The 19,616-nt window shown below is 31.2% G+C and overlaps 1 protein-coding gene across 3 annotated transcripts in view; it reads right to left on the reverse strand.

Moving 5' to 3' along the window:
- LOC118189129 (uncharacterized) overlaps window positions 1-19,616 on the reverse strand; it is a 141,806-nt gene that overhangs the window by 54,293 nt on the left and 67,897 nt on the right. For all 3 annotated transcript variants that reach the window (XM_085824142.1, XM_035359672.2, XM_085824141.1), the window contains exon 5: window positions 4,318-5,718. In XM_085824142.1, the coding sequence (XP_085680268.1) occupies window positions 4,318-5,718 (1,401 nt within the window). The remainder of the gene's footprint in view (window positions 1-4,317; window positions 5,719-19,616) is intronic.

Here is a 19,616-nt window from a genome sequence, read left to right on the forward strand (position 1 = left end):
TGGACTGTATATCAAAGGAAAACATTAATGATTGTCCTAAAAAAATTTTTTACTGATAAATTCTGATGGAGTTAATACACAGCTATTAGCAGCAACTGAAGCTTGAATACATCAAAGTGAATCCAGAAATGAAACAAAATAAAATGATATGGAAGCACACTGGATTTCCCTAGACCCAAAGTTCAGAACACAGAAATCTGCTTTGATTAGTTTTACCACCAGTTTTTGGGATGAAAAGAAGTTTATTATGTGATTATTTTTTACAAAACATCATATTAACAAGTGTTTATTATGGGCAAGTGTTTATTATGGACGTATTGCTAAGCCCATAACTACTATGATAAAATCAGTAAAAACGTATTGCCCAAACAAAAACATTCAAAAGATAATTTTGTCTTTTTTGGAAAAAAAGAAAAACTGTTGCTTATTAATTACATGTAACACAAAACCATTAAAAAAGGTTTTTATTATACCGGCTTGTTAGCCCAATTATAATAGGCTACAAAGGGCATCATGAAAAACTTGACAGAAGGGTATAGCTTTTGTATAACAGCTTAATCTAATATAAGATTCAAGTTTCCTAACTTACACTCAGCAACGTATATTCAAGCTTCTTCCCCACTCATTATGCCTACCAGACATAGGTGTGAATGCCTTTAAAGAATAAAGGGGGTACTAGCTTTTCTGTGATTCAAGTCAATAAAAATGAGATGAAAGATGCCACTCAGAAACAGCTTTAGGGCGGGAATAACACAATTCTTTTTCCTGGAATTCAAAAGTTACCTGCCACAACTGGTAATGTACACAGCGAAAACAAAAGGGGGAGGTGACAGTTCTATATCTCCCATTCATAACACAATTCTTTTTCCTGGAATTCAAAAGTTACCTGCCAGAACTGGTAATGAACACAGCAAAAAAAAAAGGGGGGAGAGGGGACAGTTCTATATCTCCCATTCTACTAGGCCGATTGACGAAATTTAAATTGCATTTTTCATGTATCAAAAGTGCGATGTAGGATATATATTAGATTTACATACAGTATTGCTCTAGCATATGTACTTTGACAAGAAATGAGACTTTTCCTGAAAAAACATACCAATTTTTCTTTTCCGTATTTCGATTCTACAATTCAAATTATGCCTAAATATTAAATTCTGTAAAATTTCGTGCGAAATTTGTGGAGAAAATCACAAATTTATCTTGCAGTCTTTTTTTTTTTTTTTCAGTTGTGCCAATAATTCACTTGGAGAACTTTTTAATATATGGCAACCAATTTTCCTTTCCCTTCCATTGTACATGAGTGAAAAAAAGTCACTTCGTTCCTACTTTGATACATTGTGCATGAGTGGGAAAAATGACACATCGTTCTCCTTTCAATTTTAACAAAGTGCCTAAAACCACATTTCATGTTATTATCGCTTTCGACAAATATGCCAAATTTGAAAACGTGCCAATATATAAATTCACGTATATCTTCGGAAATTTTTTTAAAAAAATGTAATTTTTTTTTAGGTATGCTTAGAAATACATCTACTTTACCATGATGGTAAAAATTTTAAAGATTATAGCTCAAAATTTTTTTTCGAAACATTTAAAATTATTTAAAAATACAAATTTTAAAAATAAATCATAAAAAATGGGCAAATTTTATTTGGAATGAACCTAAATTTTGAAATGTGAAAGGAAGAATCAAATAAGTTTAATCAAAAAAAGGAGATACTAATAAATATATACCAAACTCAATTAACATTGAGGAACTAAAATTTTGAGAGCTTATTTTTTAATAAGTACTTGTGCAATTTTTACTAAACTTAGCAGTTTGGTGTAATTTGAGTGGTAGAATGGAAATATGGGGAAAAATTGGCATGCCATTTCAGAAAAAGTACGATTTTGTGACAAAATACCTATATTAGAACAACGCTATAAATAAATCTAATACATATCCCTAAGTTGCACTTTTGAGACAAGAAAAATGCAAGTTGAATTTCTTATATTGGCCCAGTAAAACAGGAGATATAGAATTGTCCCTTTCTTTTTCCCCGCAGTGTACATTGAAATCAAGCAACATTGCATAGAAAGCTGAGCAAATCATTTCATTTTGGATCTTTAATCTATACAATTGTGCTAAGCTTACTGAACATACTAAAACTTACTGAACATACTAGATTACTAAGGCTGCTTGCATATTTTTAGAGAACTTTTTATTGTATTTGCAGAAATATTTAACATAAAATTTTTGTATTTTGAATGGTCCATTTGATAACCTTTAATCTCCACTATCTTTCTACACTGTAATTTCTAAGACGATAAAGTTTTTTCAATAGCAGAAGAGATATTCCATTCTTCTTGAACAGTTTTCCAAAGTCCAAAGAAGGTTGTAGGTCAAAGTCTGAACAATCTGCTTTTTTAAAGTTCAAAAGTGCAAAAATCCATGGATGATATATAGGAGATTTAGTAGGCATATGAATGATTGGTATGTATGGCCTAGGTAGATGTTTCTTGTTCCCTTTTTTTGCAGGAAATTAACAGTGGATTTTGACGTGTGGCTGCTCGCATTGTCTTGATGCGGTTCTACTGATTGATTACAGTGTGGGTGAAGTGATGCTATTTCTTATTTGAAAATTGGGTATAAAATATATTCCTGATAATATGTGGAGTTGATCTTAACAGTTTTTTACACTCTCTATAATTTTTATATATTTTTTTAGAGAGAAATCTGCAGCACGTTCAGCTTTCAGTGATATGTCATAGAAAAAGTTGATGCCATTACATTTTCTCGCCTTTTTAAGATTCCAATCAGCATTAATCATTCTGTTTACAGTTGAAACAGAGCATTTTAATGATTATGCAATTGTGCTTTAGTTTCGAAGATTTTCTTTTAACATTTGGTAAGACCCGCCTAATGCTAGAGGGCGCTGAGAGCGCCATTGAGTGTGTGCTGAGATTCGATGCAGTTGCTCGATGGAAGGTGTGACGCAGTTGCGAGATTCTGAAATTGAGATATTATATTTAATTAAATCAATTTATATTTTATTGATTGGTGATTACTGAATTTGATTTATTGATATGAGATGATATGTTTTGCTGAACCACCACACTTTCGACAAACTTGGATTACCACTGAACCTCAACCCCCCCCCCCCATGCGCAACATTAAATCGACTTTGCAATATTCAAAACGTTCCGTTTTTTTCTTGGACATGTATTTTGAACAATTTTTCTCCTTGAAGTCATATTCTGATGTTCTTTTCCTGTCTTATTTTTCTTTTCCTTTTTCTGACAATATTATCTATCGCTTCTTTAGATATTGAAAAATCATGCGCTTTTGCAGCATTTTTTAATAACTAAATACAAATAATCCTTCAGAAAAAGTGCAGACAAAGCCTTAAGTCCATTGCTTCTTTAAAAGCATAATTTTGCATGAAAACAAAATTGTCAAACAGCAGACAATAATTTACACTTTTAAAAATATAGTTGCAGTTATAAAATAATTTTGCAAACTGGCAATATTTTTATAGCAAAGCAAAGTCGTCTAAAAAATGTGCAAACAGCCACTGCATATGCAAGTATATCTATTCAATAGCAAGATTATGAAAAGAGAAATGACTATTATACGTTCTGAAACATTAATAATGTTTATTATACATTATGAAACATTAATAATGTTTATTATACGTTATGAAACATTAATAATGTTTCAAGAAGAAACATAATAATAATCACGGATATTTCATAAATTTTAACAATAATTAGACATTATTCAAAATTTGATGGCTCTAGGTACCATTGTTTTATCACAATGCAAGAAACATATATACATTTATGCAGATACTTCATAATTCAATTTCTTTAAGTATAACACAGTGCGATAATATTTGGTGGCAACAATTTGATAAGTGAAACACACATATAAAGTTTTCGATGCAAAATGCCGAAACGAAATTAACAGCCTTTCTGGGCTAAAAAAAAAAAAAAAAAAAAAAAAAAAAATACAAATATTGTTTAAAATAGAAACTGATATCCTATGAAAAAATTAAAGAAAACTGCACATAAAACGAATCACAAAAGAAAGATTAAAAATACAATTGCATGTTTAACTTTAAGCAGATGTGCAATAAAACATTAAACATAACTCCTATAAAAGATCAACAGAAAAAATACATGCAATGAAAAAAGAAATACAATCAGTCAGGTTCCCACTCAGGACTTTAATTCATTACTCAAAAAGCATAATTTTATATAATAGCGAAAATGCACATACTAATTGTTTAATAAAATTATCACATGAAGCAATTTAATACTTAAATTAAAACTTACCATCAACTGCAAGTTCTTTGGATGCAGGTTTTTGAGATATGCTTTCTTTATTTGAGATCTTCAAAACTTCTTTTACAGTAGGTGGAGGAGCTGAGTTATTGTCATCAGAACATAAATTTTCTGTTTTAGATAAAGAACTGGAGCTTATAGTCAAAGATTCAGTGACCGGAGGACCTGGAGTACTGGTTGGAACCTCAGATAATTGCATGCACCTTCTTCTTTCTTCTTCAACCAATTCTACATTAGACTCTTCACTAGATGCAACTGAGGAACTCTGACATGGACTTTCTTTTACATTTAAAGATGGATCTTGCACAGCAATATTAATATGATTTAACAATTTGACCCTTTTGTCAGTGTTACAAGGCAAAGATAATATTGGAAATTTTTCAGTATGAGAGGCCACTGTAATTATATTTGCAAGTCTAGTATCTGGAGAAACCCTGCCTTCACAAATTGAGATGTCTCTTTTCTCCTGCACCACCAATACATTCCGGGCCGGTAAAAACGTGCCACATGATGGAACAACAGGAGGTATTGAATTTACCTCGGTAGCACGCCCTGACTTGGCCAACATATTTGGCACTGCCGGTGAGGTTTGCAGAGAAGGCACTTCAATCACATGGGGCTGGATTGGTAAAGTATCAACACTGATTATCTGCGCAATTGGAGGATTTTTTACATCAAGAACACATACACTTTTATCAGACACATCAATATTGTCTTTTATTTCTTTTTTAGGTGCTGGTGTTAAACACGAAAGTGATAAATCACAAGAATCTGAATGATTAGATAATATATTTTTGCACTTATCACCATCTCCACTCGATGGTACTTTCAAAGTAACTGGAAGTGAAGGCTCACTTTTTACATCTTCACTCAGTTCAGTCCCAAAAACATCTTTTTTGTTGGCAGTAGCATTTATATTTACATCAACATTTTGTACTTCATTTACAGTAATAATATCTTCCCTAGAATTAGTTTCAGGAGCAATTTTGTCACTTTGTACATTTTTATTTACATTTACACTGTCAAGTATATTTTCTATTATATCTTTATTTATAGAATATGTATTGCACTGTTTTTGGCTATCTGTAGAGCTAGAAACATCCTCTTCAGGATAAGCCGAAACCCTCTCGGGTTTTAATAGTTTGTTTGCATCCGTAGAATCACTTACTTGCATTTGAACATTTGAACCTGAGGCAGTTTCATTTGTATTGCAAGTAGGTGAAGAGGCTGAGTTTACACTCAGAGGCACAGTGGATACTAAACTACTGGCAGATTGCGACTGAGTCTGTTCACTAGGACAGTTGCTTTTATGTACACTGTTTTTGTTATCATCTGGTGCACTGGGTGAATGAGGTAGATAATTATTTTGCATAAGAGGTGATTTTCTGGAACCTGAAAATGCAAAAACAATACAATAGTAGATTATAAAAATTTAACATTAGTTATGAGAGCAATTCAACAGGTTCATTTAAATAGGTAAAAAAAAAAATTACCACCAGGCAATAATTTAATAGTTTATTTAACACAGTGAGTTAATTCGGATTTTGCATTGCTTAGCACAAATTACATATGCTTATCCATCCCCAAGCAATGGCAAGTTTCTTCCTTACTGGAAGAAACCATTGAAAATAACTAGGCTGAAACTAGGTATTTTTCCTATAAAAATGTTGAAACTAGTTTTTTTTATTTATTTTGTATTGATATTACCATATGAATATTTTATTCACATGTAGTACTGTTACATTACAAATTAAACATTTCCTTTACCTATACAATTTAACAAATTAACTGCAATAACCCCCTCTTTTTACAAAATTACAAAACAATTTTTTTAAAAACAAAATATAAACATGCCTAGTATTCCTGCATTAAGCTGCTGAAAAATTATCAGTAAAGACAAAGTAAGAAATTTAGAACTAATCTTTCACAAAGACAAAAAAAATGTAATCCATAATTAATAAATTTCAAATAATACTGTAAATGCAACATAGAATTTATAAAATGCTTAATCCAGAACTTTTAAACAAGCAATAACCCCAAATGAAAAAAAATTAATAAAATTTAATGAAAAAAGAACTTAACAAAAGAGGAATTAAATCAAATTCAATGTCACTTCGTCAGGAGAGAGGAACATTGAAATGAATTGAAATCTCCCTTCTACAAAAAGCCTTGCTTTTCGGTATTCAGAATTAGCCGACGAACCATTTCAATGCATTTTAATTATAATTATAGCTGATGAACCATTTAATTACAATAGTTCACCTGAAAATTTTGGCCTTTCCCCAAAGGAAGGAAAAAACAAAGTAAATTCTAATTAGAATCTTGTACCTTAAATAAAGAGAATTCTATTTTATTTAAAGAATTGAAACCAAAAGTAAAAAATTAAAATACTTCAGTGAAAAATATAAATAAAAAATTTTACCTTTAAAAATATAGCACATAATTCAAAGAATTTTAAACTTTAGTAAAATTATAAAAATTAAAACTCACAATAAGTAATTAAAAACATTGAGCACTTTCATTATACCTCAATCGAAGCTAGGGTACACGTTTGCCAGTTTGGCTTCATTGCCAAAAATGAAAAACCTTGATGAGAAATTAAGCGTTTAAAAGACTGAAATTTGGAACGAAATATGAAATTTTGAAACCAAAAGAAAAACTTTTTAATACTTCAATGAAAATTTTTTAATTTTGACAAAGAAAAATATTATTTTACTAATTGAACGAAAGTATAGTAAATTCTGACTCTTTTAAAACAAAAATGGGAATAAAGAACATCATTCAACAGACATGAAATTTCAAAATCAATTATTCTTTAAAAATAGTAGACACAAAAAGGTGCCTAAAAAGCGGTAAAAAAAGTTTTTAATAATTGTTTCATAGATATGGGTAGAAAAATCCATAAAGTTGAATTTTAAGATTTTTTTAATATTGTAATTTAAAATTACAGAAAAAGGTTGAAAAGGAGGTAAAGGAACTATTGTTAGAAAAGTAAAAAGTCTTCATATCATGGGCTTATCATGACGACTTTGAATATAAGTGGCCTTTGTTTAGTAACAGAACAGTAATTAAAAGAAAAATAAAAACCTATAACCCCTTTAAAATATCCTGCTCTTTTGGGGCTTTAGGATAAAAAAAAATATGCTTTTAAAAAGTATTACAGGATGTAGACTACTCCAGATTTCTTTAAAATACTAGTATTAATAAATTTTAAAGCAATTTCATTAGCTTTTAAAATTTTGCTGAGAATTAGAATTTCTTCTTCTTTTGTTTCTATTTCAGCGTAAACTTTTTTAATTTTGCTAATTTGGTTAATAATAGTATTTGCAATAACTTTTTTAGATATGCTAGAGTTAAAATTTATAAGTTTATTAGTAGAAAAATTAAAATCTTTTCTTTTATCAAAAAGTTTAATTTCTGTTAGATTATGAATACTTAAATCAAAGATAAACTATTTCCATTTGGTTTTTATTGGTCTTAGTTTCAGACAATTTGGGTAGATGTTGCTATTTTCGATGTGATTAAAATTGATGTCATCAATATATCTATAAGAGTATTGCTTGTTTAAAAGTTTTTTAAATTTAAATATTTTTTTTTTAATTCTTTGTCGCCTTTTAAGATTATTTGAAATTTATTGATTATGAATTACAATTTTTGGTCTTTGTGAAAGATTAATTCTAAATTTCATACTTTATGTACATATACAGTACAAAGTCCGAAATCCGGACGTCCATTATCCGGAATGATCTAAAATCCGGACCTTAAAACCACCAACAAAGATTTTCTCGTAGGCTTTAAGCATGCGCACTTGACCCCTCCCCCCTCCGCGCATAATAAAACATCTGGAGAGCCCCGATTCTTAACTTCACTTCGACGCTAAATAAAATACCTTGTTATTGAAGAAACAATCATTTTAGTATAAATTTGTACGATTTTTTTGTAATTTGGCTCCGTTGCTGCATATTTGCGTGGCATGCACCTCTAACCGAAACATTCCACATAGATATATCGTTGATCTGACGCTAACCTAGCGAATCATTTTTTTATTATACTTTCCTTTCATCATCGCTTGTTTATCAAAACATGACAACTTGAGTAATGACTCATGTAGCGATGCCTAAACATTTTTTTTATGTTAGTAATTGAATAATAAAGGAGTATGGTAATGTTTTATGTTGACATTCCGCTTGGCGATGATTACAGATTTAAGTTAAATGCGCTAAAAAATGTTGACGTGGAAAAATTTACCAAAGATTTCTTTCCATATGCTAAAAATAGATTTTGTTGATGATACTCATAGACCCAAACATTACATTTAGAGCTATTTGAATTAAGAATAACTGATTTGTTATTCGCATAAACTCAGAACCAACGGCAGGGCTCGTATGGCCGTGTGAGTCCCAGAATTTATGACCCACAAAGTGCATCAGGCGGTAAGATATCCAGCGCCAGCCCTCAATAAGGCTTAAGTATATGTGGGAATTTATTTATCTGATAAGCCTTAAGCATGAGCAAGAAACAGACATAAATATAATAAATAACTAAACAAATACACTTCAGGCTTAATTGTCTCAGTGCGCGATAGAAGTAAGATAAAATTTAACGCAACAACTTGTCGTTAGTTGCCAAGCTCATGGTGCAAGGATAGCTAAATTTGATGATGACAGCCGCTAATTTTAAAAGTTTTCGGATATCGCAAAACAACGGTGAAATTTTCCCGTTAACGGATTTTGTAAAGAAATGTGGAGAAGCGGTAATAAATGAAGATGATATAAAAGAAGTTTTTCATTGGGATGACAATGCTTCTCAATCAATAAATGAATGGCGAAATCTGTAGTATGGTTCTAGACCCAGAAAATACAGCTACCTATAGTAAAGAAAGTGACAGAGAAGTTACTGAAAATGAGAAAATTTCAGTCTAAAAGTTAATCGGATTTCTGGAAACAGCAGTTACAGGACTTCAACAATGTACAGTGGATAAAAAAAGTATTGGCAATTGCCTATAATTGATCATATTACCTAACAAAGGAAATGCCTGACGATTTCAACTGGACATAACGAACATAGGAGGTAATGAACACACAAATCTAAGGAAACTTTTGATTTAATATGCGTTTTACACAAAATATACATTAAAAACTTAAATTTGCATGTCAAAAAAGTATTGGCAAAGTTCTAACTGCTATGCAAATTTTGTTATGTTGAGGTCACGTGTTTAGACTGATAAGAAACCCTATTAGTATACAGTCTGCAGTGCTACTTCAAAACTTTTAAAATGTTATTTTGCTAATACTGTGATGAAATGGCTTCGAAGTCGAAGGAGTGTGATGTTAATGTTAAAAACATGATTATTCAGCTCAGAAATGAGGGTTTAACTTATCGTGCTTTAGGAATACAGTTGAACATAACTTTATTTACTGTTAGAAGTGTTGTAAACAAGTTCAAAGAGACGGGATCGACGGAAAATAAGTGGACGGTATCGAATATTTTCTGCAAGGGAAAACGGGACATTATTAAAGAGGTTAAGAAAACCCTAAAATAATTGCACCACAGTTAGCCAAAGATGTTGCTAATACTTCGCATAAAACTTTTAGTGTACAGACTCTACAGAATGTCTGACATGGAGGAAGTTATTAAGGAAGAACAGTTAGAAATAAACAGGGGAAAGGGATTAGCTTTTGCAAAATCTCCTTTTATTTATCAGAAGAATTTTGGAACATTATTATTTTGTCCGACGAATTAAAATTTAACATTTTCGAGAGTGATAGACAACAAAATGTGTGGAGAGCCTAACACCGAACTGTTAAAACAACATTTAACACCGAATGTCAAATATGTTAGAGGGAGCGTCGTACTTTGGGGCAGTATGGCAGCAAACAGAATGGGTAAGCTATGCTTCATTGGTGGTATTATGACAGCACGCGCATACATTGATATATTGCGCCATAACATGAAATTCAGTGTCCCAAAAACTTGGTTTAGGAACATCATATGTGTTTCCACAGAACAATGACTGTAAGGACACAATGAAAATCATCTCGCATTAATTACTCTATAATGCTCCTTGTCAGTTAAAGACACCGCCTCAATAGCCTGACATGAAATTCAATTAAAAATTTATGGCTTAAATTGGACCTAGAAGTCAGGAAACAAAATTTCGTGTAAAAATGAACTTAAGTGTATACTCCTGCAAGAATGGCAGAAAATTCCCTACAGGACTGGTTTTTTTCCAAAAAGACTTTTTCAACAACCAGGACTTTGGTTTTCTCTATGAGAAATAGATTACAAGCTCTTATAGATGCAAAAGGTATGAATACAAAATATTTAATTTTGTTTCCACATTTTTCTGTATGATCTTGCCAATACTTTCTTGACATGCAAATTTCCGTTTTTGCTGTATATTTTGTGTAAAAGCCATATTAAAACGAAAATTTCATTAGGATTTGTGTCTTTATTGCCTCCAGTGTTTATTATGTCCAGCAAAAATTGTCAAGCGTTTCCTTTGTTAGGTAATATGATTAGTTATAGGCAATTGCCAATACTTTTTTTACCCACTGTAACTAAACAAGAGATTATGGTGCTACTTTGGTAGAAGGTTGCACGGATTTTGGCGAGCGAAACGACTTATGGTAAAGTTATTTATGGTAACCGATACTTTGTTGTCATTTTATTTAAAAAATAATGTGTTTTATTATGCATAAATTCCGTGTTTTACATATTATTTATGGTTTCTAAATATTAAAAATAAATTTAATTCTGCATTTTTATTTGAAATAAAAATTTTATGTTGTGGATGATGTAATGAATGAAGTTACACTACTTTAAAATTAATTGGTTTTAATATCTATAAATTTAATCTAATGTTTTAAACATTATTTATAGCTGTTAAATATTAAAATACAATTTAATTTTGCATTTTTTAAATGATTTTATTATGTATGATTATTTAAATAATTTTAATTCTATTTGTGATATAATCAGCTCCCTGACTAGTCACAGAATATTTGTGCATTAACAAGCTGTAATCAACTCCCTGATTGATTACCGAATATTTATGCATTACCGCACCATTTTGAAATTCTATTATTCACCTCTTGGAATTCCCCCCCCCCCGGTCGCAGAAGAGCGTGAAATTGATAAACAGATTTCGGAATAGTTAGAGAAACAAAGGATTATGCCTTTATCCATCTTATGCACCAATTCCACTTTTTGTTTAATGGACTTCGAAACATACTTTCGCTTTGTAGATCCTTTACATATTAGTAAATATACATCGGAAATTCCATTTGACATAATGGAAAGTTCAAGCTTACTTTTATAAAATTGCTCTAACAGTCTGCAAAAAATAATAAGACGGATTCCATTCGAAGATTAAGGAACAACGCAATATTCAACATTAACTGAAATAGATAATTAGATAATTTTAGCTTATACCATACGTTATACATTAAACGCCCATGCGTAAACGTATTATGCGCATGCGCACACGCGCAGCCGTAAAAGCAGAAACAACTTCCTAATTTTACAATTTCTTTTATTCTTACTCTTCAGAATTTCCATTAGAAATGATTTATATGACATACAAATGTCAGGGTTCAAAAGGTATAATGTTTCGCGTAAAATGATTTTGTGTAACAGCTCCTTTTCTGTTCAATATTTCGGTAAACAAATTTAGAATACGCTCAAACTTTAGTAGGAATAAGTCGATATCAGTACTGGAAAATGGAAATATTTTTTGTGACAGTCGTATAACATGTACTCCATAGCGACACAAAAATCAATGTGTATGTTTGTGATACCTAATCGATGACAATGTCGGAAATATATTATTGTCAGATATGCACTTTAAAACAAAAGTAACAAAGCGAGTGACACAAAAAATCAAGCGTAAAAATGACAGTTATGAACTGAGTACAATACACTTCTATAAGTAAAAGTAAATATTTTTAAAATAGTGAAGAAAGCGGGAGGAAAAAACTATTTCCTGCCGTTTGACTTTAGCAGGCTATTCAGTAGATTTAAAAATTCCCGTATATATAATCCTAGAATTCTTTTTTAAATGTAATTGACCTATTTTCATTTACACTATTTTATAAAGAATACGCTCCTACAGATTTATGACCATGACATTCCTATAATAAAAAAATTGCGATCCTAATACCAATAACATCTAAAATCAAAATTTGAAGACAAAAATCTCAGAAATGTAGTTAATCATCATAGAATTAAAATGAAATCTTTTGCGATGACTACCTCCATAAAAGATTCACTTCAAAAATGGCAAGTATCTCTCAGTTCATATACAGTCAAAAGTCGTTAATTCGGACACCAATAATCCGGAATGATCTATAATCCGGACCTCAAAGCTACAAAGTTTCTGTGCATGCGCGTAAGATCTTTACGGCTGTGAATATGCGTGTGCGCATGCGCATAATACGTGTACGCACGCGCGTTTAATGTATAACGGATGGTATAAGCTAAGCTAAAATTATCTAATTCAGTTAATGTTGAATATTGCGTTGTTCCTTAATCTTCTAATTGGATCTGGCTTATTATTTTTTGCAGACTGTTAGAGCAATTTTATAAAAGTAAGCCTGAACTTTCGATTATGTCAAATAGAATTTCCGATATATATTTACTAATATGTAAAGGATCTACAAAGCGAAAGTATGTTTCGAAGTCCATTAAACAGAAAGTGGAATTGCTGCAAAAAATGGATAAAGGCATATCCTTTGATTATCTAATCATTCCGAAATATGTTTATCAATTTCACGCTGCTCTGCGGCACGCAATGAATTGGAAGTTGATCTGTCAGCACTATCCTTATCTTCAGGGCAGATGTCTTTATTTTATTTGGCTTATAATTCCTTACTAAATGTAGTATTTCATCTCGATATACTCTGTCTTTGATATGATTGAAATCAAATTCCTCGTCATTATAATTCGCTTCCGATACTGAAGAAAGTGACACAGAGGTTATTGAAAATGAAAAAATTTCGATTGACAAATTAGTTGGTATTCTCGACACAGCAATTATAGGACTTGAACAGCGGAACTTTGTAACTAAACAAGAAATTATGTCTGTTTATAGAATTAAAGAGAAAGTATTATCGCATAGAACGAAGCAACTTAAACAACTTACATTGAAAGAAATGTTTAATAAAGTAAACAAATAAATATTAAGCTTTTTTTTTTCTTGTAAATTTTGACACCCTTTAGATCATAATTGTTCTTTATTTCATAAATTACGGTTTCATATTTTTTATTTTATAATTTCTACATGCCATCTTGCCAGATTTAAACTGATGATCTATAATCCGGAATCGCCGAAGTCCCGACGGGTCTGGATTAACGACTTTTGACTGTATATACTTTTCATGTATGTTTGCTCTCAATATGCAAAATAATGATAATAATTTGCTGAACAATGTGAACATGGCGGTGAAAATTCATTTCAAAAGCAAATTTAGCATATCTAATATTTCAGTAACATATACTGAAATAAAGAATGCTACAGAAACAGTGGATTAAAAATCTGTGCAGCATTTCCTCTTTCACTTTTGACCATCTGCCTAAAGAACTATCACAGAATTCCCTCAATTAAATATTATTTTACCTGAAGTAAGCCACAACATAGATAAAGATTATTTTATTAGTTATTATTACAGATTAAAATCATTTAAATATTTTAAGGAATAAGTTTCAAAATTAAGTCAAAAATAAAAAATAAAAAAAAGACAGTAATAATGGCTAAAAAGAGAAAAGCCATAATTTTGAATCTGAATTACAAATATATAAATATATCAGTGAGCTCTGTCACTGCTTGTTAACAACCATGCTGCTGTAACTTTGCTAAAAACTGCCTTTCAAAAACATAAAAAAATGGCTGATGAACTATCGTAGAGGATCCAGTGATGACATTGTAATTAAAATTTGACTTCAAAAACAATTATTAATAAAAAGTTACAGAATTAAAAATTTACAACATTAGGGAAATATAAGCAAACCAATGTTCTGTATGAATTATAAAATGTATTACTATTATTGATACATAAAACTTTTAAACGTTTTCATACTAAGCAGATATAACCATTTAAATCCGTCAAAAAAGTTTTATTTCAGCATATTTACAAAGAGAGCAATACTTCTTCCCCCCCCCTTTGAAAACCTTTTTTTAGCCTAAAGGAGCATTAGCCCAGAAGGGATATTAGTCTCAAAAGGCCATTTTACATCGGCTCACTATAAACAGCATGCCATTTTTTAAATTGTTGCCACCAAATATTATCATCCTGTATTATATTTAATGAAATTAAATAATGCTGAATCTGCATGAATGTATGCATCTTTCTCGCACTGTGAAAAAATGACAGCACCCAGAGCTATCAAATTTTGAATAACACAATCATGCACCCAAACATGGACACCTGGAAGTCTGATTTTGAATTTTACATTTGTTTTTCATTATCAATTTCACATTTTATAAAATGTTAATGAATTTTTAATTAACAAACCAAACTCAATGATTTCAAAATAAGCAATGGCAACGCTATATGAAAAAACATTTTTATCTCCAGCGAGTGAGACCAGTGATATAGCGGGAGTAGGGCAAGGGGGTGCATGATGGCCCCGGCACCGCTCTCATAGAGGCGCCAAATGGTCTCCAAACAATATTTTCCGGAAAATTTCAGTTCTTATTTTGATCGATTTCTGGAAAATATATTTTAAATTAATAATTATTGTAAAATAATTAATTAGTTATTTTCTCGATTTGTCTGATAAAATGTTTTTAGTACATCAACCAAATATCTCCACATACAAAATGTTCTTTCTGACCACTTTGTTCCGAATTTTTCGTTCGAGAATACGTTTTCGCGTGCGCGTTTAATGTATAACGGACGGTATAAGCTAAGCTAAAATTATCTAATTCAGTTAATGTTGCAGATTGCGTTGATCCTTAATCTTCGAATTAGATCCGGCTTATTATTTTTTGCAGACTGTAAGAGCAATTTTATAAAAGTAAGCTTGAACTTTCGATTATGTCAAATAGAATTTCCGATGCTGGAGCTCCCAAAGGATCTACAAAACGAAAGTATGTTTCGATGTCCGTCAAACAAAAAGTGGAATTGCTGCAAAAAATGGATAAAGACATGAAGAAGGTGACAGAGAGGTTAGTGAAAACGAAAAAACTTCGATTGACAAGTTAGTCGGTATTCTCGGCACAGCAATTACGGGACTTGAACAGCGGAACTTTGTAACTGAACAAAAAATTATGTCTGTTTATAGAATTAAAGAGAAAGTATTATCACATAAAACGAAGCAACTTAAACAACTTACATTGAAAGAAATGTTAAATAAAGTTTAAAGTTTTATGTTTAATAAAGTAAACAAATAAATATTAAGCTTTTTTTTGTAAATTTTGATACCCTTTAGATCATAATTGTTCTTTATTTCATAAATTATGGTTTCATATTTTTAATTTTAGAATTTCTGCATGCCATCTTACGATATTTAAACTGATGATCTATAATCTGGAATCGCCGAAGTCCCGACAAGTCCAGATTAACGACTTCTGACTGTAATTGATAAATTTGCTTAATCCAATGGCAAGAAAAATGTATACAGTCAAAAGTCGTTAATTCGGACACCCATAATCCGGAATGATCTATAATCCGGACCTCAAAAGCTACAAACTTTCTGCGCAAGCGTCGCGTTCACGCATGCGCACAGGCGTTTACGAGAGCGCGTAAGACCCTTACGGCTGCGAATATGTTTGTGCGCATGCGCGTTTAATGTGTAACGGAGTTATACGCTAAGCTAAAGTTATCTAATTCAGTTAATGTTGCAGATTGCGTTGTTCCTTAATCTTCGAATTGGATCCGGCTTATTATTTTTTGCAGACTGTTAGAGCAATTTTATAAAAGTAAGCTTGAACTTTCGATTATGCCAAATAGAATTTCCGATATATATTTACTACAAAGCGAAAGTATGTTTTGAAATCCGAAATCTGTTTATCAATTTCACACTGCTCTGCGGCAGAGGGGGGGGGGCAGAAACGTCATTATTAGATTATGATAGATTAGAAAGATTATGTCAAATAGAATTTCTGATATATATTTACTAATATGTAATTTGTATCTACAAAGCGAAAGTATGTTTTGAAATCCGAAATCTGTTTATCAATTTCAGGTGGCGGATTGGAAGTTAATCTGTCAGCACTATCCTTATCTTCGGGGCAGATGTTTTTATTTTATTTGGTTTATAATTCCGTACTAAGTGTAGTATTTCATCTCGATGTACTCTGTCTTTGATATGATTTAAATCAAGTTCCTCGTCATTATAATTCACTTCCGATAGTGAAGAAAGTGACCCAGAGGTTATTGAAAACGAAAACATTTCGATTGACAAATTAGTCGGTATTCTCAACACAGCAATTATAGGACTTGAACAGCGGAACTTTGTAACTAAACAAGAAATTATGTCTGTTTAATAGAATTAAAGAGAAAGTATTATCACATGAAACGAAGCAACTTACATTGAAGGAAATGTTTAATAAAGTAAACAAATAAATATTAAGCTTTTTCTTTTTGTAAATTTTGATACCCTTTAGATCATAATTGTTCTTTATTTCATAAATTACGGTTTCATATTTTTAATTTTGTAATTTCTGCATGCCATCTTACCAGATTTAAACTGATGATCTATAATCCGGAAAAATCGATAATCCGGAATCGCTGAAGTCCCGAGGAGTCCGGATTAACGACTTTTGACAGTACATAGTAATTAATTGTATTAATGTATTATTATTAATAAATATATCAACTTATCTATAATATATATTAAATTTTTAATTATTTAATATTGGTAAATAAAATGTGTTTCGATATTCCATCAAGACATGTCATCGTTATTCACTCCAAATCCACACGAACCTTGTACGAACGTGAAGGAAGAAAATAACGAAACAATATATTTTAGAGTATTTTACCGCAGATTCATTATTTTATTATTATTTGCATTATTTTCTTATTATGAATATATTATATACATAATATTACTGTGTTTTTTTGGGAGGAGGGCGCTAAAAAGGTATTTTACCCTGGGCGCAAGTTATGCTCGCTACGCCACTGAGCGAGAGCATCTATCAGAAACTCTAAAGATAACCTGTTTTTAAATATTTTGTGATATTCCTGTTGAACTGGATTTTATGTGGTTTAAATGCGAAGAACATAACATTTAATAAATAAAGGTAAGACACAAAACATTAAAAAAGTGCCCTAATGGGTATAATACAAAATCTGAAACCTTTCAACACTTTTTTTTAAATTTATACAATTTTTTTTTTATATAATGAAGACTGTTAGGTGGAATTGTTGATCACTCTTGTTCCACAAAGAAACTGTCCTTGATCCTACTTAAAATCTCATTTATCTGCAAAATAAACACACCTAGTTTCATGTTATGACTTTCAGAACAGGCACCTGGAAGCCCGAATATCAATTTGTTTTATTATATCTTTCACATTTTGTAAAACAAATTTTTGATTAACAAACTCAACGATTTTAAAGCAAGTAATGGCAACACTGTATGGAAAAAAAACATTTTTATCTCTAGCACGTGAGAAAGTCTATTGGAAATTCTAAAGAGATGCTGTCTTTAAATATTTTGTGATGTTGTTGAACTGAAATTTATGTGGTGTAAATGCAAAGAACATGGTATTTGTTAAATAAAGGTAACAAAAAAACGTTAAAAAAAGCCCCTGGACAGGTCTGCCTGGCTGGTAACAATCCTTCTGCCATTAACATTTCAGTTAACCCCTTGGGTACGGATTTATTTGAGAAAATATTTGCATGTGGAACGGATATAATTTTTGGTTGCTTGGAGTAGAATGTGAAAGCAGTACATTTTACGTAAGAACTTATTTCTAAAATATTGGTGACATATGTAGTATTAAGATGTCTTCAAGTAATTAGAATTGCAAAACAAAAATAAATTAATAACAACAAAATAAAATTAAATGAAATAAATTCAAGCTATAACAAAAAACCAATTACTAATAATTATGCAGAGTGTAATATTTTTCAAAGCAAGAAAGTAAATACAGTGCTACTTTGCATTGTTGGCACTGCCACATACTCTCTTTCCTAATATTATGCTTATAACAAACACAGCACCTTTTTCCAGGGTGTTGCTTGGATTAGTTGACGGAATGTTCTCAGGAAAGTGAGCCCAATTTTTCGCTGCCAAACGAAATGGTATATCGCTACTTGACAGGCGTCCACGACGCTTATAATTTCGCAATGACAATTGCTCCAGCAATTCTTCGGCAATAGTTAAACAAAAGGAAGTACAGTCAAAAGTCGTTAATTTGGACACCCATAATTCGGAATGATCTATAATCCGGACATCAAAACTAAAAACTTTCTGCGCATGCGCCGCGTTGACACATGCGCAGAGGCGTTCACGCGTGCGCGTAAGACCTTTTACGACTGCGCATATGAGTGTGCGCAAGTGCAGAATACGTTTTAGCGTGCGCATTTTATGTATAATGGACGTATAAGCTAAAATTATCTAATTATCTATTTCAGCTAATATTGATGATTGCGTTGTTCCTTAATTTTCGAATTGCATCCGGCTTATTATTTTTTGCAGACTGTAAGAGCAATTTTATAAAGGTAAGCTTAAACTTTCGATTATATCAAATAGAATTTCCGATATATATTTGTTAATATGTAAAGGATCTAAAACGAAAGTATGTTTTGAAATCCGAAATCTGTTTATCAATTTCACACTGCACGGCGGCGGGCGCGTAATGAATTGGAAGTTGATTTGTCAGCACTATCCTTATCTTCAGCGCAGATGTTTTTATTTTATTTGGCTTATAATTCCTTACCAAATGTAGTATTTCATCTCGATATGCTTCGTCTTTGATATGATTTAAAACAAGTTCCTCGTCATTATAATTCGCTTCCGATAGCGAAGAAACGTGACAGAGGTTATTGAAAACAAAAAAATTTCGATTGACAAATTAGTCGGTGTTCTTGACACAGCAATTATAGGACTTGAACGGCGGAACTTTGTAACTGAACAAGAAATTATGTCTGTTTAATAGAATTAAAGAGAAAGTATTATCACATGAAACGAAGCAAAACTTAAACAACTTACATTGAAAGAAATGTTTAATAAAGTAAACAAATAAATATTAAGCTTTTTCTTTTTGCAAATTTTGATACCCTTTAGATCATAATTGTTCATTTCATAAATTACGGTTTCATATTTTTAATTTTAGAATT

Source organism: Stegodyphus dumicola, chromosome 9, assembly GCF_044657685.1.
Source record: "Stegodyphus dumicola isolate Sdum_Otavi_A_Nest chromosome 9, ASM4465768v1".
Lineage (NCBI taxonomy): Eukaryota > Metazoa > Arthropoda > Arachnida > Araneae > Eresidae > Stegodyphus > Stegodyphus dumicola.